Source organism: Notolepis coatsorum (genome assembly GCF_963971535.1).
Source record: "Notolepis coatsorum genome assembly, chromosome: 3".
NCBI classification, from domain to species: domain Eukaryota; kingdom Metazoa; phylum Chordata; class Actinopteri; order Aulopiformes; family Paralepididae; genus Notolepis; species Notolepis coatsorum.
The window spans coordinates 62466430-62491624 of NC_140167.1; the positions used below are offsets into that span (position 1 = coordinate 62466430).

Below are 25195 nucleotides of genomic sequence, written 5' to 3' on the forward strand. Positions count from 1 at the left end.
ACTACTACCCAGTTCCCAGGCCAGGTCTAGCCTATCCATCCAATATTTCAAACATCCTGAAGTCATTTACAGTAAGTAGGCTACCAATGAAATTACACTGAGGAAAAGTTTGGCTTACTTGCTTGTGCTCTAAGTGATGAATGATACAGGCCATTTTGGACATGATTTAATGGGAAGGAGGTTTGATTTGATGGGAGTCAATGTTAAAGGAAATACATATTTGCCATCTTCCCCAGAGTCAGACAAGAAGATTCATAAGAGTTCCATTTCTGTGTGTCCAGTAGGCGACGGGCATAGCCCCAGAGAGAGGTCCAGGTCTAAGCCTAGCTTAGCACAAGGACTGGAAGCAGTAGGGAGTAGCTAGCCTAGCTTAGCACAAGGACTGGAAACAGTAGTAGCTAGCCTAGGCCTCAAAATTGAAGTAATAGAGCTTTCAACAACTCCAAAACTAACACAATCTTCTTGTCTGACTCATTTTGACTCTCAAAATGTTGGAAAAAAACAACAGTAAAACAAACAGGCTGCTTTACGTAGGTCTCAGTGGTTATAGGCTGTTTACTTCTGAAAATCAGTGACCAAACCTTCATAATATATAAACCTCTATGAAGCTATGATACGAAAATGAAGTACGCCATTTTTGTAATTCCTCTCTTAGTTTTACAGGCTAAGCTTTTAATGTTCCACTCATACTGTGTTGTGGAATTATGATTAATTACGATTTGTTTATCTATAAGCCTGAGAAGATCTCTGTTATTCTGTGTTGTTGTTTTTTGGCTATATTTCAACACATTACCATAGCATTACCGTTCAGCTATTGCACAGCTATTACATCCATCCCCGTGGCTTTTCCACGCCGAATCGCGATTAGTAATGCCGGTGCGGCACGCCGTGTGATGGCTGCTGCTCCCCTGCCTCTAGGAAGTCATGCTGTGGCCCGTTTGAAGGGCTTAGAGAAGGTTAACGTGTGGATAAACACTGACTGGTTCACCCCGGGTACCCTCTGCTCCAGACCGACTCCGTGGTGTCGTTTGTTGGTTCTCTCTCTCTTTTTTCTTTTGTAAATCCCTCCCTGGGGGTAATTTTAATCATAGTATAGATGAGGAGATATAGAGATGGGGGGGGTTATGTATACTCACTGCTCAGCTGTTCCGTGCATTTTATTGGTTGCTGTATCTGTCTGTGTGTGTGTGTGTGTGTGTGTGTGTGTGTGTGTGTGTGTGTGTGTGTGTGTGTGTGTGTGTGTCAGTGTGTGTGTGCGTGTGTGTGTTCGCGCATCTGGTTTTGCTGACTGAGCATTTCTCAAAGGGCTCTCAAAAACCATGAGTCTCTGACTAAACGCCCCTTGAGCAAGGCACCGAACCCCCAGACTGCTCCAGGGGCGATGCACTGCAGGCGACCCTGCACTCTGACCTCTCTAATGAAATACATGTGTAGGAGACTGTGTGTAACTGAGGATATGAGGACTGTGTGTAACTGAGGATATGAGGACTGTGTCTAACTAGGAGGGATATGAGGACTGTGTGTAACTAGGAGGGATATGAGGACTGTGTGTAACTAGGAGGGATATGAGGACTGTGTGTAACTAGGAGGGATATGAGGACTGTGTGTAACTGAGGATATGAGGACTGTGTGTAACTAGGAGGGATATGAGGAATGTGTGTAACTATGAGGGATATGAGGACTGTGTGTAACTAGGAGGGATATGAGGACTGTGTGTAACTAGGAGGGATATGAGGACTGTGTGTAACTAGGAGGGATATGAGGACTGTGTGTAACTAGGAGGGATATGAGGACTGTGTGTAACTAGGAGGGATATGAGGACTGTGTGTAACTAGGAGGGATATGAGACTGAAAACCATAAATTCAAGGTCCACAACCAGAGAAAGGAAATGTTTTATTGCTGGAAGGAAGGGGTTAATGCACACAGCAGACTCCCGTCCACAGTACAGTATCATGGTCGAGGTCCAGTAGTGAGGTTCGGTACACAGAGGCGGGTTCTCAGACAGTCAGTAGTAGCACACAGTAGGGTCCTCCTTCCAAAACAGATCATACACAGCAGGGTCCTCCTTCCAAAACAGATAAAACGCAGCGTGTTCTCTCTACTCACATCCACCCTTGATTTGCCGGTCATGACAACTCTCTCTGTGTGTTCGCCATTTTCTCCCTCTCCAATCAGTGCGGTAACGAGTGATTTAGACACAGGTGTCGTTACTCTGGCCGATTGGGGCAGAACTCCATGGGCTTCGGCCTGATTATTGTACAAGCCGGTCAATGTGTAACTGGAGGATATGGAAAAAGACAAATTTAAATGACCTTTTGTACATTGACAATAAAAGTAATCGTCTACTTCAAACACGTTTTACATCTGAACAGGGTGAGAGGGTGAGCGAATGAGGAAGAGAGATAGAGAGAGAGAGCTCTCTATTAAGTGTGCCAGTGTGTTGTAACTGAAATGCTCAAGGCATACAGTATGCCTGTATGTGACAGCATCACTGCTCTCCATTAACACACACACACACACACACACACACACACACACACACACACACACACACACACACACACACACACACACACACACACACACACACACACACACACACACACACACCTGCGAGGCAGATGGGTTGACCTACATTTTGAACTGATAGAACAGATAATGCAGCCATCATCTCTAATTCACCTTGAATAGTGATTTTATACCCCCTACTGGAGCAAATTCACAGAACACGTGGACGGAATTGGACTTGCTGTAACATGTGTAGCTGTTGTTGGACCCAAATGCAGGACACAGGCAGGCAGAGGCAGATGGGGAAGTAAAGCTGGCAGGCAGGCAGAGTTACAGGCGAGAAGGAGCATACAGCCAGATGTAAAACTGAGACAATGAGTGACAAAGGGAACGGAACATAAATACACATGGGGGAAATGGAGGCTAACGGAAGACAGCTGCGGTGATTACAAACCGAGGGACAGCCGGGACACAAACTTAACATAGAACTACTGGACATAGACAGTGATGCCAGGAAAGTGTGTTTACTAGAAACACTAGGGGGCGTGGTGGGAACAGAAGGAGAAAGTCACAACCGTGACCCTCGCCTGTTGTTTCCCACGGGTTCTGATGCTCTGTGTGGTGGGGGGGGGGGGGGGGGGTCAGTATGGGACTGGGCGATGTGGTAGAAATCAATATCACGCTAATCATTAAGGACCTTTTCTCAATATCAATATATATCACGATCTCTTCTCACGGATGGGAAATAATCAAATACATAAGATAAGATAAGAAAAGACAAGATAAGATAAGCATGGGGAGGGCAATAGTAGAAATACATAAATAGATCTGAATATAAAAAATTTAAATATATATGAGACAAATAAACAGTGTAGACAAAGGTGGAGATGAGGGTCTGTATGCCCAGTAATCAGTTATATTATACGTTACAATAGAATATTAGCGTAGGTCTATATTTTATTACCCTTTTTGGTAGCATCAAGATGACCTCCTGGCAATGCATACATAAAGTCCAATGGAAGTTTAACGCAAAGTACATTAAGTCCACAAACATACAGTACATTGCTCTGTAGGACATAAATAGGCACAGGTGATCTCACCTGACCTCCATCCTCTACTCCTTAGCTCTGACGTTGCTATTTATTCCTCTGTGCTCCGCTGCATTTTTCATGACTATCTGTTAGATATTTGCTAAATTAGCATAAACCCAAAGTTGCATTTCTGTGAGCCCACCCTCCCTCAGCACTATTCATCTCTTACAAGGTTAGCCTGGTCCTCTGACCGCTGCGGAGAATAACCTGCCCTGAACACAGGAGGGGAGAGGAGAAAATAAAGAAGGTAGACATTATTTTGATTAAATAAAAGGAAGACAGCCGGATAGAACGCTGAGAGAGAATCTAATTAGGATTCTTGGCAGCAGCAGCAGGAGCAGCAGCAGGAGGAGGAGGAGCTACAGCGCACCTCCTGAATGGTAGAGGCTAGTTCCCATAGGCGGGAAGGACGCTTGTGTGTTTGTTTGAATTATTTTTAGGTGGTGGGAGTGGTTAAGGTTAGGGCTAAGGTAAACAGAACAGGGCAGTGGTACTGAAGCTTAGACTACAGTGTTACTGTATCGCCTTGTGCAGACGAAGCAGAACAGGGCAGTGGTATGGACGCTTACACTTCATATTTCCTCTGTAGTCCATCATACTGGTGAATGTGAATGTACTGTACTGGCCGACCATGTGGCCCTATAGCAGCATGATGGATGGATGCTGCACAGACAGGCCTGCCTGGGATCACTGCTTGTGTGTGTGTGTGTGTGTGTGTGTGTGTGTGTGTGTGTGTGTGTGTGTGTGTGTGTGTGTGTGTGTGTGTGTGTGTGTGTGTGTGTGTGTGTGTGTGTGTGTGTGTGTGTGTGTGTGTGTGTGTGTGTGTGTGTGTGTGTGTGTGTGTGTGTGTGTGTGTGTGTGTGTGTGTGTGTGTGTGTGTGTGTGTTTGCGTGCGTGCGTGTCGTGTCGTGGTGTGTCGTGTCAAGTCAAGTCATGTTATGCGTGTGTATATCTGTGTCCTCTTGGGGATGTATGTGTGACAGGTCTTCCCGGATGTGTGTGAGAGAGAGAGAGAGAGAGAGAGAGAGAGAGAGAGAGAGAGAGAGAGAGAGAGAGAGAGAGAGAGAGAGAGAGAGTCTAGGGGGTGTGGTGTATTATGATTATTATTATTATCATGATCCTCCTCACAGCCTCTGGGAAGGAAGGAGGAAGGCGAGGTAGAGAGAGAGAGAAAGAGGGAAGGGAGATGAGAAAGGAGGGGGGTGAGGGAGGGAGGAAAAGTGAAGGAGAGAGGGATGAAGGGTGGAGAGGAGGAGGGGCAGAGAGGCTGAGAAGGAGAGGAAAGGAGGGGAGAAGGAGAGAGGGGAGGGAGGAAAGGAGAAGGAGAGAGGAAAGGAGATGGGGAAAAGTGACTGAACTCACTGCCATGATATTATTTGTTTTTAACACTACAGACGGTCAGAAATTGAATCACTTATATTCGCCAACGTATATAGATACACAATATATATAGATATACAAAGTATGTAGATACACCAGAATTTGATGTGGTTATCAATGCAGGGTCACACAACAACTCACATTCTGACAGAATGACACTCATATAGAGAGACTATACAGCGTAACATAATGCAGTGTAACCATGGTGGAAAATCAGGATCAAGGAATTCACTTAGAAATTGCACTCCTGTATATGATAGAAATAGTCTGTAGCCAAGACAGTTTTATATTTGTGAACATACTGTAGTGGATCATAGAACCCCAGGTGGATTGAAATGTGTTACGCAAGTCTCTCAGTGGAAACTTCATTATCTGTCATTCTCCTCATTCCTACTGTATAAAACTCTGAATGTGAGTCACTGCATCACACATTACATTATTAATGTTATCACACACCACTCATTCTCTCTATCTCTTTCTCTCTCTCTTTATTTATTTTGTTCCCTTTGTCATTCTCTCTCTCCCATCTCTCTTTTTCTCTCACTCTGTCTCTCTCCCCCTCTCTTTCTCCCTCCCCCATCTCTCCCCCCCTCTCTCCCCACCTCTCTCCCGCCCTGTCTCTCCCCCCTCTGTCTTTATCTCTCGCTCTCTCGCTCCCTCTCTCTCTCGCTCCCTTTCTCTCTCCCCCCCCCCCCTCTCTCTTTCTCTCTCTCACTCCCTCTCTCTTTCTTGCCCCCCCCCCCCTCTCTCCCTTTCTCTCCCTCCCTCCCTCTCTCTCTCTCTCTCTCTCTCTCTCTCAGTCTGTTGCGAGGAGCTGAGGAGATGGGTTTGAGGAAACCTGTGAAGCCAGAGTTTGGAGGAGGAACACGCAGCTTCTCCTGTGAGGAAGATTATATCTATGAGAACATAGAGAGTGAGCTCTGCTTCTTCACCTCACAGGTTAGAGAGCACACACACACACACACACACACACACACACACACACACACACACACACACACACACACACACACACACACACACACACACACACACACACACACACACACACGCACACGCACACACAGGGCTAACCAGTATTCCTCCCCCCTCCCTCCCCACCACAGGAAAGGCAGAGCATCATTAAGTACTGGTTGGACAATCTACGTGCCAAACAAGGGGAGGTCCTTCACAACATCAACTTCCTGGAAGGCCAGCCAATCAGTAAGTAGCATTACATGGCATCCTAACATCCATTTACTATGCCAGCAAGCACATCCGTCTGTGTCAACGACCAGGAACAAGTCTGATATGGCACAGCCAGAGTTGTGGGCAAGAAGCCAGAAGCTCTGGTGTATTGCCTAAGACCTTCTGGGGGCAGGGTGCCGAATTCATGCACATGAAGTTGGATGTTTAAAGGTTAAATTTCCTAACAATATGATGAACAATTTCTATCTTCCATAAATAACCAGATACCATGATACAGTACAAACATATCTATATAGAAAAGAGGTTATTCTGAATATATATGCATATATGTATAATATATATATACATACACACACACACACACACACACCTACACACACACACACACACACACACACACACACACACACACACACACACACACACACACACACACACACACACACACACACACACACACACACACACAAGGGCATTTACAATCACAATACAAGTGACTGCTTGTTGTGTTGTATCACAGTATTTTAGATATTTATTTGTTTTTCCCATATCGCCCCCCAAGAGACTGTGATGTTTGTCTTTACCAAACACTGGGCAGTTCTCTGAAAAGCTTTGAATAGCAGCGTAATCCCTCAGTCTTGGGCTGTTGCCATGAAAAAGAGCATCTGTGCTCAGCGAACCAAACCTGGGTAAATAAAGGTAAAAAAAAAATTTTTTTTAAAAAAATAATAATAATAATTGATTAACTGCGTCAATTATATTATCGCGCGATACTAGTATCGCATTAACGCAGCACATTAACGCCGTTAACGGCCCAATAGAGCTGGGCCGTTAAAGTTTTTTTTACCTTTATTTACCCAGGGTAGGTTCGCTGAGCACAGATGCTCTTTTTCAGGAACGCCCTGCTTCACATTCACACAGTTCCATTCACACCTAGGAGCTTCCCAGTACAACCACAGTTGACACCATTGGCCACTGAGCAACTCCACTGGAGCAGTTGATTTGCATTGGCAGGGTTTGGCCCTGTCTGGCACCCAACGGGAAAAATATTATAGGCACTATAAGTAGACACCGCTACATAAAACAAGCTGGTCTGCCTGAGTGACTGGTGGAAGAAGGAGAAATAGAGATTGGACTGATTGAGTCAAGCCATGTCACATAGTTCAAGTTTGAAATGCTTCTTTCTGTTTTGCTCCTGAGAGTGTGCTAGATACTGTACTGTACTGGTAATATTATTTATTTGGGTTAACTTCTGAATAAAACAACTTATTAAACACAAGTACATCTTATTGAACATTATTTTGATATTTCATTACCAATTATCATAGCAAAACAGCTTTTTCAAACAGTCTGTAATGCATTTTGGAAACGGAAGATGGGCTCATGGTGTAATGGGCCACCTGGCCTGAGAAACATAGGAAAGAAAAAGTAAGGACTTACTTCTGGTCATTATTTGGGTAGAACACACATATTTTTTTCTTTTTTCTTTTTTGAGCCATTTTAATCTAGATTAATCTAGATTAAATCCAGGATTGCAGATAGATTAATCTAGATTAAATTTTTTTATCTATGCCCACCTTATATATATTTTTTCTTTTTTTTCTTTTCTTTTCTCATAGTTAGAATAATATTTTGAGGTATCTTTCTCTGGCCCACAATTCAGTTCAATACATTTTGATAAAAAATGAACACTATTGCAACATTGCACACAAACAAAAACATTTGATGGTCTCTAAATAATGTACACTCTAATAAGAATAAAATAGTAGGCCTATAATAGAGATCTTCATTTATTTGGCATGTAACCATAGCAGTAGTCCTCAAGGTTTTTGGTTTGTGATCCTGTTTGCAGCCCCCCAACATGGTCAACCATAGACAGAATGATGAAGGAAATTCCAGCTCTCCAGGCTATACTTCAAAATATTCATTATTTCACTAGGAAAAAAAAAATAACATTATAAACACAACGTTTTATTTGCGTATCTCTTCAAAATCCCCCCCAAAAATAATTGTGCGACCCTGTGTGGGGTCCAGGCCCCTAGGTTGAGAACCACTGGTCTATACTGTGGCTGCCCACTTGTCCTAGATAGTTAGGATGGCTTGAATGCAGAGGACGGATCGCTGGTATATGTAAAAGTGGACTTGGTATTGAAGTGATTCTAATTCTAATTCGAATCCTGTTGTTGTCTAATGTATGTCCTTATGTCTGTCTCTGTTTCCCTGCCTTTTCCTTTCTCTCCCTCTCTCTCCCTCTCTCTGTATCCCTCTCTCTCTGTCTTTCTCTCCCTCTATCTCACTCTCTCTCTGTATCCCTTTCTCTCTGTCTCTCTGTCTTTCTCTCACTCTCTCTGTATCCCTCCCTCTCTGTCTTTCTCTCCCTCTCTCTCCCTCTCTCTCTGTATCCCTTTCTCTCTGTCTCTCTGTCTTTCTCTCACTCTCTCTGTATCCCTTTCTCTCTGTCTCTCCATCTTTCTCTCCCTCTCTTTGTTTCTCTGTCTCTCTTCATCCCCCCCCCCCCTCGCTCTAGTTCCTGAGTTGAGTGCTAGAGGGGTGATCCAGCAGGTGTTTCCGCTCCACGAGCAGAGGATTCTGAGTCAGTTGATGAAGTCCTGGGTCCAGGCTGTCTGTGAGAAGCAGCCTTTAGGTCAGTAGAGCAGGACACACACACACAAGTACAAACACACAAGTACACACACACACACACACACACACACACACACACACACACACACACACACACACACACACACACACACACACACACACACACACACACACACACACACACACACACACACACACACACACACACACACACACACACACACACACACACACGCACACACACACACGCATGCACACACATTTGCCCTGGGAGATATTAGACTAACTAGGCTTGAGGAAGGGCTACTCATAACGGCACCACTGTGACACACTTAGATTTTAACCTGTGTCTACAGTATCTTGCTATAGTATCTTGCTATAGCCTTCTGCTCGGCTGCTCCTCGCCTATGGAAAGCCCTCCCTGACTACAGTACCTGAGGCTCAGAGCACCACAGACCACTGCTTCCTTTAAAATAGGACTTAAAACATACCTCTTCACGAAAGCCTTCCCTTAGTTTTAACCTTTTTATACATGCCTTGTGTGTTTTATCCCTTTTTTATGCTTTTATGTCTTGTTTTTTAATTGCCTATGTTTTTAAAGTTTGTTCTTACTCTGTAGCACTCTGAGATTTGGTTTCCAAATATAGAGTGCACTATAAATCGAATGTATTATTATTATTATATTATTATTATTATTATTATTATTATTATTATTATTATTATTATTATTATTATTATTATTATTATTATTATTATTATTATTATTATTATTATAGTAGACATAGGCTTCAGACATGGCTACTCAGTGCCACACTCTTCTATTGACACCATGGGTCTCCTGGTGTGTATATATATGTATACTATATATTAAATATATATACCACACTGATCTGTTGTTTTACCTACTCTACCACTGCACAGCTATTATTATTACAAGGCATTTCCTTTCAAAAGTGGTTATATCAGTGGTTACAGGCAGCCATGTTGGAACGACAACTACACAAAAGACAACTACACGAACATTCTGTCCAAAGCCTCTATAGCATAGGAGATATTAGGCTTACTAGGCGTCAGGTCGGGCTATTCTACCACATGTATACAGAGCGTACTCTCTCTCTCTCTCTCTCTCTCTCTCTCTCTCTCTCTCTCTCTCTCTCTCTCTCTCTCTCTCTCTCTCTCTCTCTCTCTTCTCTCTCTCTCTCTCTCTCTCTCTCTCTCTCTATCTCTCTATTGTGTGGTGTGTGTAGATGATATCTGTGACTACTTCGGGGTGAAGATCGCCATGTATTTCGCCTGGCTGGGGTTCTACACAACATCCATGCTGTATCCTGCAGTCATCGGCTTTGTGCTGTGGATGCTTACTGAGTCAGATCAGGTACTGGAGATATCAGCTAGTATAGATTGTTCAGCATTTACTGTCTCTTCCACATGCATTATGATTCATAAGATGAAAAAGATCCAATTAAACTTACAACAAACGGTACATTATTGTGCACATGTGTGTGTGTCTGTCTGTCTGTCTGTCTGTCTGTCTGTCTGTCTGTCTGTCTGTCTGTCTGTCTGTCTGTCTGTCTGTCTGTCTGTCTGTCGTCTGTCTGTCTGTCTGTCTGTCTGTCTGTCTGTCTGTCTGTCTGTCTGTCTGTCTGTCTGTCTGTCTGTGTGTGTGTGTGTGTGTGTGCGTGTATCTCTCCAGACGAGCCGGGACATCTGCTGTGTGGTGTTTGCCCTGTTCAATGTGGTGTGGGCCACTCTGTTCCTGGAGAGATGGAAGAGGAGAGGGGCGGAGCTAGCCTATAAGTGGGGGACACTGGACACGCCCGCAGAGCCACTGGAGGAACCACGGCCGCAGTTTAGAGTGAGGAGAACTCCTTTACTCCCCTCATCCTCTCCTCCCCCCACTCCCCACCGCCTCCTTCTATCCTCATCCTCTCCTCTCCCCCACTCCCCACCGCCTCCTTCTATCCTCATCCTCTCCTCTCCCCCACTCCCCACCTCCTCCCTCCATCCTCATCCTCTCCTCTCCACCACTCCCCACCTCCTCCCTCCATCCTCATCCTCTCCTCTCCCCCACTCCCCACCTCCTCCTTCTATCCTCATTGTCTCCTCTCCACCACTCCCCACCTCCTCCCTCCCTCATCCTCTACTCTCCACCACTCCCCACCTCCTCATCCTCTCCTCTCCACCACTCCCCACCTCCTCCCTACATCCTCATCCTCTCCACCACTCCCCACTTCCTCATCATCTCCTCTCCACCACTCCCCACCTCCTCCCTCCATCCTCATCCTCTCCTCTCCACCACTCCCCACATCCTCCCTCCATCCTCATCCTCTCCTCTCTGCCACTCCCCACCTCCTCCCTCCCTCCTCATCCTCTACTCTCCACCACTCCACACCTTCTCATCCTCTCTCCTCTCTACCACTCCCCACCTCCTCCCTCCATCCTCATCCTCTCCTCTCCACTACTCCCCACCTCCTCCCTCCATCCTCATCCTCTCCTCTCCACCACTCCCCACCTCCTCCCTCCATCCTCATCCTCTCCTCTCTGCCACTCCCCACCTCCTCCCTCCCTCCTCATCCTCTACTCTCCACCTCTCCCCACCTCCTCCCTCCCTCCTCATCCTCTACTCTCCGCCACTCCCCACCTTTGTGTGTGCGTGTGCAGCCTCTGAGACGGTCTCAGAGCGAAGAAAGATCAGGCAAGAAAGCTCAGCTGCTTATTTTTAGGAAGGAGTAGAGTTTTTGTTTCGTTTAACCTTGGCCAAACTTTGGACACTTTCTGTTGTATTCTCTGTCTCTTCTCTTAAACACGCTACATGCTTAAACTTGTTTTATGATTCTTGCGGTCGGCGCAGTCTTTAATAATCATCCGTGCGAAACACAGTGCTCTGTATACAGTTGTGTGGATTAAACAAAGCCTTGATGCAAACATTTTAGTAATTGAATTTCTCGAGGAATCGTTTCAGCCCTGATGCAATACTATTTGCCTTGTAATCGCTTTGTTCTGCCAAGATCATGGACAGTTTTTAATGAAACACAGAGAGGATGAGTTTCTCTGCCATCCCTTTACATTGGCTCACTCTCGCTTGTGAGCCTCTTCTGCCTACATCACATAAAGCTGTAATCTCGTTGGTAGTGCTATGAAGGTTTAGCAGCAAAGGCAGTCATAGGTTGCACTTTGAGCGCAGTGACTCTGTGGCAATTCTCCTCTCCTCCTCTCCTCTTCTCTCTTCTCCCCTCCTCTCCTCTCTTCTCCTCTCCTCTCCTCTCTTCTCCTCTTCTCCTCTCATATCCTCTCTTTTCCCCTCTTCTCCTCTCCTCTCTTCTCCTCTCCTCCCACCTCTCTTCTCCTCCTCTCTCCTCCTCTCCTCTCTTCTCTCCTCTCCCCTCCTCTCCTCTTCTCTTCTCTCCTCTCCTCTCTTCTCCCCCTCCCCTCCTCTCCTCTCCCCCTCACTCTATTCCTCTGCCCTCCCCTCCTCTCCTCTTCTCTCCTCCCCCTCCCCTCCTCTCATCTCCTCTCCTATCCTCTCTTCTCCACTCCTCTCCTCTCCTATCCTCTCCATTCCACTCCTATCATATCCTCTCCTGTCCTCTCCTCTCCATTCCGTTCCACTCCTCTCCTCTCATGTCCTCTCCTCTCCTCTCCACTCCTCTCATCTCCCATCCTCTCCACTCCTCTCCTCTCCCCTCCTCTCCTCTCCCCTCCTCTCTTATCCTCCCCTCCCCTCTCCCTTGCTCCCTCCCACAGCCGTAACTCATGTAAAGGACAAAATAACAAATAACAAAAACTCGCTATTCAAGCAAAAAAATAACTACATTTATCATGACAGCAGCCAAATGACCCTTATATGACCTTTACCTCTCTCTGTCTCATCTTTCCTCTATGCCCCCATCTTTCTCTCCTTTCTCTCTCCTTGCCCTTACCCTCTCTCTTTTTCCCTCTCATCCCTTTTTCTCCTTTTTCTCTCCTTTCTCTCTCTCCTCCCTCCCTCTCTCTCTTCTCTCTCTATCTCTCTCTCCCCCTCTCTCTCTCCCCCCCACCCCCCCTCTGTAGGGAGTGAAGCGCTGCAGCCCCATAACAGGCTGTGAGGAGTTTTACTACCCTCCATGGCGTAGGCGTGTCTTCAGGTGGCTGGTCAGCCTGCCCATCTGTATCCTCTGCCTCTGCTTCGTCTTCGTAGCCATGCTCATCTGCTTCGAGCTGCAGGTAGCGGACAACACCTTCTACTACATTGTTTCAATGTCTCACAACTACATTTTTAATCAACACTGAATTAAACGTACACTTGGTAATTTTCTGCCGCTAGGGGTCTCTCTCATGGAAGTTGTTGTCTTCATCGTTCAAATGCACTTCACTTTTATTTGCTTTTAGCTAGATTGGAAATATAAATTTGCCTAACATGGTTTGAAAGCTACTGGCAGACTGGGGTACATCACCCAAATTGCTATTAACCACAGAGTTGATAAGTAGCTCAAAAGTGTTAGCACAGCAACGCTAATGTAAGTGAATGGAAAAGGCTAGTGGCCATTAGCGCCATACACTTAATACTTAATTAAAATATAGTTAAATTAAAAACACACAGTAGTACATCACAAACTCGAGCGACATATGAATCACTGTACACCACGATCAAGAGTGATAACATAGAAGCCGCCATCAGCGTGCTGCAGGTCAACACTACAGGATCTCTGTGGAGATAAGTGTTGTAAATATAGCCTGCTGGTGAACCAGTGCTGCAGGTCAACACTACAGGATCTCTGTGGAGATAAGTGTTGTAAATATAGCCTGCTGGTGAACCAGTGCTGCAGGTCAACACTACAGGATCTCTGTGGAGATAAGTGTTGTAAATATAGCCTGCTGGTGAACCAGTGCTGCAGGTCAACACTACAGGATCTCTGTGGAGATAAGTGTTGTAAATATAGCCTGCTGGTGAACCAGTGCTGCAGGTCAACACTACAGGATCTCTGTGGAGATAAGTGTTGTAAATATAGCCTGCTGGTGAACCAGTGCTGCAGGTCAACACTACAGGATCTCTGTGGAGATAAGTGTTGTAAATATAGCCTGCTGGTGAACCAGTGCTGCAGGTCAACACTACAGGATCTTTGTGGAAATGGGTCATCTTTGGGAAGAGTAGACCCACCTAAACCCTTCTTAACCAATGTTTTATTGAATTTACTCACCTTTTTAAAGGAACACGTTAACATTATGGGAAATGCACTTACCGTCTTCTCCAGAGTCAGACAAGATGATAGATCTTTCCAATTTTCTCTCTTGTGTGTTCAGTAGAAAACAACCTAGCCTAGCTTAGCACAAACATATGGAAGCGGATACGGACCACTAGCCAATCTTAAAACTCTGGGAGAGGTGTCTTTGGCCACCAGCTAGTTTAGTTATCTGTACCGCTTCCATAGACCACCGCAACACTTCCAGTATTCTGAAATCATGGGAGAGAGAGCGGGGGGAGAAAATTAATGAATGTGGATGAGAGCCTCGACATTAAGTGGTTGTTGCTACGGCTGTGGGGGTGCTGGAGACATGATCCAATAGAGTAGACCTTTATACGCCTGAGTCTCCTGAACACGGAGAGACCAATCCCAACGTCGATTGGCATTTTCTCTGCCGAGCTATAGTCACTTTCCCGCACCTACTCCCGAACTCCGCATGTGCAGATTGCCCACGGAGTTTCTCTGGATTGTCCAGAGATCTAGGTTTATCAATCTGCGCATGCAGAGTTCGGGAGTAGGTGCGGGAAAGTGACTATAGCTCGGCCTTGCCTGTCACTTTGTTTAACAGTTTCATGTTAATTTGTTTCGACTAATTATTAACACTTTCTTCGCCAGGCTTATGTACATCATTATACCCCTCTCTGCCAGCTCTATTTGTCTATGGAGAAGTTCCCCTTCTTTGCAGGGCTATAACTTTTTAAATTGTATTGCTAAATTGACATTACTATGGCCCATTCAACGTCAATTATCTATCGTTCAGGACGTAGGAACGTTATACTTTTTCATTCACATATTCATACTAAAATACGGTCTAAAGTATAAATATGTTTTTATCGTTTTCTGCAGCTTTCTCCAGAACGTGATTTATAGCCCTAAATGCATTATATTGATGATCAAATACAGTTTGATAGCGATCTGCGCGAGATAAAAAATGTCAAATGGACGTGCTTCTAGAAGTTACTACTTATCATCTGATGTTGACCGGATGGGGGGGGGGGGGGTCGTTTATAATTCCGTGGCCAACGTTAGATGATTCATCTAGTGTGGGTGATATGATCATTAGAGCAGTTTATATCGAACACGTTAAAAAAAAACGCTGAAAGGGCGGTCAGGTGACGTAACGGAGATTGCGTTCGTCACTAACCCCGGAGTGGCTGGATTCGCCTGTTCGAATCCAGCTCACAGCTCCGGGGTTGTCACCAGCTTGGCTGGCCGTTCACACTAATACAATTGGCAGTATTAGAGGGTGGGAGAAGCTGGTGGGGTGGGTCCGGGTCGTTGTAAACAGCGACTCCTACAGTTCGGTCGGGGCGCCTGCTAAGCGCGGATAGTGTGATCCTTCCACACGCTACGCCCTCTCAGTGAGAATCCGCGCGGCCAGGTGAAAAGAAGCGGTTGATTGGCTGGACGTGTGTCGGAGGAAGCACGTGATAGCCTCCACTCTCCCAGACCGACTGTGGGGGGTAAGTGCGCAGCGACCAGGAAGGGGATTGGGAATTGGCATAACGACTAACATTGGGATGGGAGAAAATCGGAGGAAAAAAAAAAAAAAAAAAAAAAAAAAACGCTGAAACTCACCGTAGCTTCCTCGTAGCGTTGGGCGATGAGCGTGGAGCAAAAATATTCCTATTATGGGATGTTGAAATATGCGATCCATCTCCAGGTTGTATAATAGTATATACGTCCAAATCATGTTGTTTATCGAGTTATTGGTAACGGATTGCTATCCATTGTGTCTAGCTCGAGTCCCGGGACTATTAGCGAGTGATCGGACCGAATTGGAACGAGCACCAGCTTCCGTTTCCGGTTTGGGCGATCCGCCGATGCCGGTGCTCTTGAACCGTTGGAGAGTTGAGAGGGGATCAACAGTAGATCTCAAGTCTCCGGGGGAGAAATATGATTGCGATCACAGATTTTTGAAATATTGATCTCAATGACGTGTTACGGTGTCATTGGCAGAATTAGCATGGCGGGGAATGACGAGTTTAGGCGTCCTTGGCAGAGAAAGTGTTAAGGTTGTTGTTTTTGTTATTATTATTATTATTATTATTATTATTATTATTATTATTATTATTATTATTATTATTATTATTATTATTATTATTATTACTTTATTATTATTATTACTTTGATTATTATTGTTTTTATTATTATCTTATTATTATCTTAATATTATGAAAATGGTTTTATGAACTTATTTCACTTTACTTTTGTTTTTGTGTTTTTTTATCCGATGATTTAATGAGTTGAGGCCCCGTATAGGCCTATCGGGGTCTCTTGCCTGTGTCTTTTTGACTGTTTTGCTGAATGGTGCGAAATAATAATAATAATAAAAAAAATTATTAAAAAAAATAAACACAGTATATTTTAGGTATTTTTCTGTCGTTTGCTAGCTGACCTAAATCACAAGGAGTCACACAATACAAAATCAATCTAGAGCGATGAAATGTTATCTCCTCTATGTGGGTGGGAACTATTTACACTCTGTATCTATGCCGTGTTACCATACTGTAGTAATCTACATTATACTGCATCTTAACTAGGGTTGATAACAAAGAGCTTTGCTTGTGTCCGTGTAGGAGTTTGTGATGGGGATCAAGGAGATGCCTCGGCTCGCTCGCTTCATTCCTAAGATCCTGCTGGCCATCACTGTGACGGCGTGTGACGAGGTGTACAGGAAAATAGCCTACTGGCTCAACGACATGGGTGAGGAAACTGTTTGTGTTCACGAAGGCTGTCCTCAACTCAAGACATTCTTAATGGAACAGGGCAACATTATGGGAAATTCACTTACCATCTTCTCCAGAGTCAGATCAGAAGATAGATACCAATTTCCTCTCTGTGCGTTCAGTAGAAGATCTGACTGCAGGAGCGTGTACTGTATATGTTCCCACAGTCTTGTTTCCTCAGTTTAAATGGCATGGTTTAAATGGCTGCTACTCATGGAAGCTTGATCCCTGGAAACCGTAGAGGAAAGGTTTTTACTCAGTTCAGAACTTCCGGCACCAAGCAAAGGGCGAAAAAAGTAATTGCCATTGCTGGCGTGGAGGACACACACCGGTTAAGGGGGGGGGGCAACAACACGTTATGTGCATTAGGGAATGGCCATACCTGTGTTGTGGTGATGTAGGCCTGAGGGAGCATAGGGCCTAATCTTAGAAATGGGGGAACATAGGTCTGTGGGAACATGGATGACCCCCTGACTAGGCTGACCAGGTCAAAATGGTTCAGTCGCAGGACAGCAGCACTGCTTTTGCGGGACAATGCGGGACACGTAGGAAAGGGGGAAAAAACACGTAGGGGAAAAAAATAGTATTTAAATTTTTTTTGTTTTATTGCTAATTAAAATTAAAGAAATTTATTTATTATTTAAATGCCTTTATTTCATATTCGACGCAGACGGTAGGCTATATATAGCACATTTTGTTATTAATCTTATTAAACTGTATAGATGCTTCACCAATCACCTTCTCAGCCGCTATGTCACCAACATCTTTATTTAATCACACTTTCATCATTAAGCAGGTAACCATCAATCTTGGTAAGCTGATAAAATCACTCCATTAATAGAAAGAACAGGAGCTAAGTCTGTTCAGCCATCTTTTCCTGAGCATTATTAGCAGTGAAGTGTAGAAGAGAGGAGACGGAATGCAATGGTTGATCTTCACAATATAATAATGTTTTTATTAATGATTTTAAAACAATAAAGCCATAACCATGTATAAAAATACTTAACATATGTTAACTTAACTGTTAACTCAATAACAACAAATATAGACTGCAGATTAATTATCTATTTGAATGGTGGTGTGGATATTGCGGTATTGCACTACCCCCCCTGCAGGTTCTATACAACAAGAGGTGCAAATCCAGAGCCTGCAGGATAATGAAAGACCCTCACCACCCCAATAACAGCCTGTTTCAGCTGCTGAGGTCAGGCAGACGCCTGCAAATCTCAGCTACTAGGACAGAGCGGTTTAGGCTCAGCTTCTTCCCCCAGGCCATCAGAGCCATGAACAATGTACATTGAGTGCTCAGAACATTGAACTGTCCACACACAAGCACACATGAACACACACACGACACGCACACTGTGCACGCTCACACACGAGCAGCCACTTAACACTTTAACATGAGCGGGCACACACTCATGTCGCACACACGCACACTTATGGCCAAAGGAAAGGTCACTTTAAATTAGAATAACAGGAACAGTGTATTGCACTACCAAAGCTAACTAGCATGTCACACATGCGCTGTAAATAACTATGTACAGATACCGAGATGTCACTCCATGTTACCTGCTATCTGTTACTGCACAATGTTGTTTCTTCTTTTGATTCTATTATATGTACCACTGTATTGCACATCGTTGCGGGCAAGACCACCCGCATTTCATTGTATACCTGTATGCCGTGACAATTAAAACTCTTGACTTGACTTGACTTGACTTGATAACACGACTTGACACGATCATGTCCCAGAACAAAACCAGAAAAAAGAGTGAGGACAGCAGACATGGGTCTGGTGGATCAGATCGAGAAGAGCCAGGCGCAGCTTCTCAGTGATGGAAGCTGCAGGAAGTCAACGCAGAGCTTGAGATCAATCAGGATGTACTGCCCCCCTGCAGGTCAAAATTTATTTGGATTTAATTTGGCACGTCGTCCATTCTGTGTAGACTCAGCCGAAATTGGCAATAATATCTGGCCCGTCAGTTTATTTGTATTATATGATATACTTTATGTTTTATCCATGTTGAGAATAACAGGTATATAGGCATCTACTAGGTGCAATGTATAGCGCTTGGCAACACGTACTGTGGACAGCGCTTGGGGTTCTGAAAATACTCTCTCTCTCTCTCTCTCTCTCTCTCTCTCTCTCTCTCTCTCTCTCTCTCTCTCTCTCTCTCTCTCTCTCTCTCTCTCTCTCTCTCTCTCTCTCTCTCTCTCTCTCTCTCTCTCCTCTCTCTCTCTCTCTCTCTCCTCTCTCTCTCTCTCTCCTCTCTCTCTCTCTCTCTATAGACCGGTCTCGGTCTATCGATTATGCCGTGCACAACCAATATGAGTCTATTATCTGACCGGTTTAATGTTGGCATTATTTTTACGGACCGACAGCTCCGTAATAAACTATCAATTTATATGCAATTATTGTGTCTTGGCTCCTCTGCTTGTTGTTGCAGTGACATCAATAAAATAGGATACAAAAAATAAGAAATAGAAAAATAGAAATTGCATAAAGTTAGCAGCAGAAACTAACTAGACTATAACATCATAGTATAGGTGGTATGCAAAGCAGCAGCATAAACAACGACACAATTAATCTGCTGTAAATCGTCAGTATGGAATGTTTATGTTATGGTATTTTAACAACATGAATGAAATATAATATAATATCCAGTATAGGCTTAAAAACGCATTTTATCATTATGCAAGAAGAGAAAATTATGTAAAAAGGCTGGGGCCGAGTTTCCCATTACCGGTAAGGATATTCAGGACATTGTTTGCATTTTTGTTGCTTTTATTAAAACAAGCTTGTAATTAACTGTGTTCTTACCTGATTCAGTGCTTCTTAAACTTGTATTTTTTGTTGGAACGGGCAGCATCTAGCAGGCTCTTCTCCTTTAGCACATGCATGTAAAACTCCTGGCATGTAAAGTTGTAGTTAACCTTCACCTGATGATGTAAACAAGACGAAAGCAATTGTTTGTATTGAGCCGTACTGTATTGTATTACCCATTAAAATCTGTTAATTAATAAAGTTTACAATAAAAAAATCACCTGTATTTCACTTTTGATGAGCTCAACGCTGCAGCGGTTCCTTTGATCCGTCCAGGCCCCCACCATCAATGAGAACAGTCTCTCGACAAAAGCGTTGGTGACCGGGATGCTTAATGCAAAGGATACCAACGTAGTCGTGTTCGGGGTAATTGCATTCTTGAGCAGCGCCGTACACTTTTTCGCTACAGGATCTCCTGTCGCTGCAACTTCGCTCACCCGTGGCAACAGAACACAGAACTCGTTGTACAATTGGTCCATGTCCAGTTTGCTGCTGATGTTAAGAGCTTCAGCTGCTTCGCGAAGCTCTTGGAAGCTGAATGCTCTGTTCTTGAGAGCCAAGCATGATAGCTGTTTCAGGTAATTCTGATCCGAGAAATCAAACCATTTGTCTAGGTAAGCGAGCGCTCTCTGATAGAACATTAGAAAGTCCTGTTCGATCGCAGCAGCCTGTGTGGTAGGAAACCTCTGCATGAGAGCACTGGTCTCAAATCCAAAATAACGGTCCTTTGATCTTTGTTCAAGTTTCAGTCGTAGACTGGTCATGAGCTGGAAAAGCTCACAGACCGTTGTCTCATCCCCCTCAACTTCAAGCACTGCGTCGTAAAAAAGCTTTAGGCTATTCTGCAGAAACATCAGGTATGCTTGGAGTTCACAGGGCACGCCCTCGCCATCTTCGTCATTGGCGAAAAACTTCCACAGTGCCAAGGTTGCCAAGGTTGCTCTCCTCGAGCCTCGAAACGACCTGATTAAATCTTCCTTGTGGTCATCATAAAAGTCCAACAATTTGTTTTGCAGGCCAAGCTCTGGGGTGTAAAATCGCACTGCTAGTGGGAATAACTTGGTAGTAACATGGTTCGATGCATCAGATGCAATTGAAAAAAAGGGAAGATACTCTGGTTTACCTGCAACCAATGGCGTATTCAAGTTCTTCAATAATGTCTCCACGGATGCAGGTGCAAGCACGTCTGTAACGATAGCTGCACTCTTGGTGCGTCCGCATGCTAGTTTATTATTTTTTTTAAACTTCATTTTTTAGCGTTTATCGCTTTTCTGGTCAAGCATGACCGACAGTTGTAGGGTGAAACGGGAGAGAGAGCAGGGGAAGACATTCGGCAAATGACGGCGAGTCCGGGAATCGAACTCGGAGTCAACCAGATCCGTGACGCAGCGCGGTATTCCGCGACGCAGCGCGGTACATGGTGTGCTACTGGAGCACCCCCGCATGCTAGTTTCTTAGCTATCTCTGAATCGGGGAACATCACAGGGTTAAGTTTTGATCCACAATCGCCAGATCTATAAGATAAGCCATGCTGCACGTTATGGTAGACACTGGTCACCTCAGCCGCTGTGACTTTGTCTGTGTTGCTGTCCTTTGGCTTCGAGAAAAAGCTAGTCATGCTACTGTTAGTATTCCTTTGCTGTTAATTTTTTTTGTGAGCCTCGCCATCACCGTGCCTCTTAACGTCCCCCTCTCCTCCATGGGTGATGGTGAAGCTCCTGTGGCAGATCCTGCATTCTACCTTTTGGGGATCATCTGAAACGGATCTCAGCCACGTATACTTCTTGTCCCAGTCTCTGTTATATGAGCAAAGTCTCTTTTTTTTTGCCTCCATTTCCTTGTTTTTCTTAGCTAGCTAAACAACTTGTATCAGTAATATTGGCGGTCTTTCTTCTGACTACTCGAGTGACTGACGTCAGTCACGTCACACACACAGCTGCCCCGGCCTCGCTCGGACAGGTGACAGGCAGCGAGACTCGAGTGAGCTGCTCCGCTGGCTGCGCAATGCATTGGTTTGTGATGTCGCCCGATTTTTTTATTTTAAATATAAGATGGTATTGGAACAAGGCATTAAATGAACAACATTTAAAACATTTTTTAAATAATAATCTTTAAAAAATAAAAAAAACATAAAGGGGAACTATCTTATAAATGGCCTTTTTGAGTGTTTAGCATTGTTTCCTAGCTATGTGAACTTATATTAATATGATCTATGTCTCTAATTCTCATATTGGCGCATTCTTCCAATTATCCTCTCACAATATTCACCCTCACTGAACTGAGTCATCTGAAAATGTGATGATTTGTGATGTCAGAAAGACACCGCTGCATGTTAATGGCGAGGTACAAGATGAGCTGCACACAGTGGCTGGAGCCCAGGCTCAAAACGGCTCGAGATCTTGAGGTAGAAAAATGCTGTTTTTGAGTACTTGATTAGAAATACAAAACAATGAATAAAAAAATATATATATATTACAGAGGTGTTCCATAGACTCACAGGAATTGTGTAAAAGTGCCCAAATAGTGAAAGAAATTGTAAAATAGTTCCCCTTTAAAAAAGAAATTAAAAAATTAAAGATAATAATATATATATATTTTTTTGAATCTTTGAATTGCGGGACATTGTTTTGTTGTAGCGGGACGCGGGACAAACGTCCCAATATCGATTCGCGGGACAGGTGGGCACCCTACCCCTGACTGCAAGCTAGCCTAGCTTAGCACAAATTAATGGAAGCTTAGCTGAATCTACTGGTCTGTATCTGCTTCCTAAATCTTAGGCTATGCTAGGATAGCTTTCTACTGAACGCACAGAGAGGAAATTGGTATCTATCTTCTTGTCTGACTCTGGAGAAAACAATAAGCTCAGTTCCCATGTCGGCGTGTTCCTTTAATCGACAGTAAACAGTTATTTGTCGACTAATCAATTAGTTGATTTCATTGAAGAATCTGTGAGATTTGAGTTTCCCTTCCCCCAACACCTCTTTCAGGAAATAACTCATTCAGTGTGGAAAAAAGCTACATTTGGGCTGACTAAGAGGGGACAGCTCTAATGTGCACTTATTTCCAAGGATCAGACCTGAGACATTTGGATACAGTTATAGAATGTTTAATACATCTTGGCAGTTTCCCCCCGCTCGCTGGTTCCTGGAGATTGTTCTCTTTGACCGTAGCCTCTAGACAAAATTCACAATCCTTTTCCTATGCAATACAGAAATCCACTGGTCTCTTATGATTAAAGGGTAAGTTCCGAATTTTGGAACCCTACCCCTATTTTCTACTTACAGAGTCATTTCTTAGCACAGTCCATGCTGGTCTTCATACTGGATACCTACAGCTCCAGCTAGTTAGCCACAAAACGAATATTAAGTCAGTGGGGCCACACTCCAGTCTGTACAAGCCCTGAAATAAACAGTGAAACCTACTCCACAGTTCACTCAAAGTATGTTTCTGCATTTATTTACAGTATATAGGGCTAGGGGTCCAAAATGTATTTATTTATATAGGGCTAGAGGTCCAAAATATATTTTAGGGCTGTCAAAATTAATGCTTTAACTCTGGAGATTAATTTAAATTCTTTAAAGCGTTAAAAGAAAATTAATCTAGATTAATCTATGGAGTGAACATTTTTCAATATAATATAAGAAAGCGGTCTAGCTAAGTCAATGTTGATGGTTTTGTTGAACATTTGTATTTCACAGAGAGAAAATGTATTCAAAAAAAGCTATTAAAATAGTCTTTGAATCTAAATATACTTTCTTTGTGTTGATTTTACATTAATTCCATGATTTTACTCAAGTAAATATCTGTTACAAGCTTCGGTCTTAAGTAGAAAATGTGATTTTTAATCTAGATTCATCTAGATTAATTACAGAAAATTGTGAGATTAATTAGTAAATTTCTTTAAATCTATTGACAGCACTTTATTTATATAGGTTTAGGGGTCCAAAATATATTTATTTATTTATATAGGACTAGGGGTCCAAAAAATATCTATTTATTTATAGGCCATGGGGCCAGAAATATATTTATTTATTTATATAGGGCTACAGGTCCAAGATATATTTATTTATATAGAGCTAGGGGTCCAAAATTCGGAACTTACCCTTCAACCAGGAAACTGTGATCGAAATTTTTTATTTACAACGAGGTTGAGACCCTTTGATCTTTATAATATATAATATATCTAAATACAAGTGCTTTAGGATCTCAGAGACTCGTTGGCTTCTATGTTACATATAGTGACATTTCTTCATGTACCAGAAGGGGGCGGACATTACAGAGCTCTTTATCATAACCGGATGTTGCCTGGTAATAGATTCCTGTTTCAGCCAGTAAGCAGTTTGGGCTAATATGTTTACCAACAAAATGTTGTTCCAGGAAGTCAAACCGGAAACACACTACTAAGTATGTACTGTTAAGTGGAGATGGTCGATGCTGACTTTACGGTTCTTTCACAGAAAACTACAGACTCCAGAGTGCCTATGAGAAAAATCTCATCATCAAAATGGTTCTTGTAAGTGGCTATTTGGAAAACACTGTAAAAGTTGAACTGCAAACATTTCATTTGGAATTTCAATTTCCAAGCATTGATATTCTAAACTTGCTGTGTTTTCTTTTCTCTCCACACACATTGTCACTTTCTCCCACAGTTTCAGTTTGTAAATTCTTATCTCAGCCTTTTCTACATCGGATTCTACCTCAAAGACATGGAGCGTCTGAAAGAGGTAGGAATAATTTTGTTTATCGTGTAGACGTTAATGTCACCGTCATTGTGGTCATTATCATTATCATTACCCTGGCTTCAGTGAGCCCTCATCCCTGCCTCAACCTGTTCTCTCCACTGTGTCCATCCGTCCGTCTGTCCGTCTGTCTTTCTTTCTCTCTATTTCCCCCTCCCATCTATCCGTTCACCTGTCCGCCCATCTGTTCATCCATGTCTCCCCCTGGTGGAAGATGCTGGTGGTGCTGTCTCTGGCCATGAGCCTGCTGAGGCAGTTCAGGGAGAATGTGCTCCCCGTCTTCTTCTTCAAGATCCACCTGCTTCTATTCACGGTTCCCTGGAGCCTCAGGGCTTTTCTCAGGAAAAAAGTATGAAAACTCACGGCCGTCTGTCCTGCAGAGGGGGGTCGAGGGTGAATGGTCATAGGTCGTATTCAGAACATCCTGTTTGCCCCTCTGCCGCCGTGCATGATCCTTTGTCAGTGACATCATGACTGTGCTATGTGGCACTGTGTAGCTTGTTGTCTGGCCAGAGCACTGCCAGGGTTAGCGCCTTGCTAACTGGTACTCTGTGGAGAAAATAGGTGAATGAATAGGTGAATTACCTGCTGTGTTTGGCCACATCTTCTACCATCGCCTGCCCTGCGTCTGTCACCATGTTTATTATCAGGTCAAGGGTTAAGGTTAGGGTTGATCATAAGGGGCTACGGAATGAATGAAAAAAACAAGTCTGCAGTGTGTGTTTCAGTGTTATTGCAGTGGGCTGAAAGGGTCTGAGGTGGAAGGACTTGAGGTCTCATCTCCGTGGCGCCTGTGACCTTGTCTGGAGTTCTATCGTGGTGGTTGTGAGTTTTATTTCTGAACTGTAGATTCTGCAGGGTAACCCCCGAAGCAGATAGGGAGCGAGATCGTAACAGCCGGACATG

The 25195-nt window shown here is 43.8% G+C and overlaps 1 protein-coding gene across 1 annotated transcript in view; it reads left to right on the forward strand.

The window, feature by feature from the left end:
• Positions 1-25195, forward strand: part of ano8b (anoctamin 8b) — a gene marked incomplete at its 5' end in the record, with an annotated part of 202263 nt that overhangs the window by 137085 nt on the left and 39983 nt on the right. Inside the window, 10 exons of the mRNA XM_084310479.1 lie at positions 5781-5919; positions 6087-6183; positions 8696-8812; positions 10020-10147; positions 10466-10627; positions 12823-12975; positions 16574-16700; positions 24008-24063; positions 24200-24274; positions 24504-24638. Of these exons, the coding sequence (XP_084166605.1) occupies positions 5781-5919; positions 6087-6183; positions 8696-8812; positions 10020-10147; positions 10466-10627; positions 12823-12975; positions 16574-16700; positions 24008-24063; positions 24200-24274; positions 24504-24638 (1189 nt within the window). The remainder of the gene's footprint in view (positions 1-5780; positions 5920-6086; positions 6184-8695; positions 8813-10019; positions 10148-10465; positions 10628-12822; positions 12976-16573; positions 16701-24007; positions 24064-24199; positions 24275-24503; positions 24639-25195) is intronic.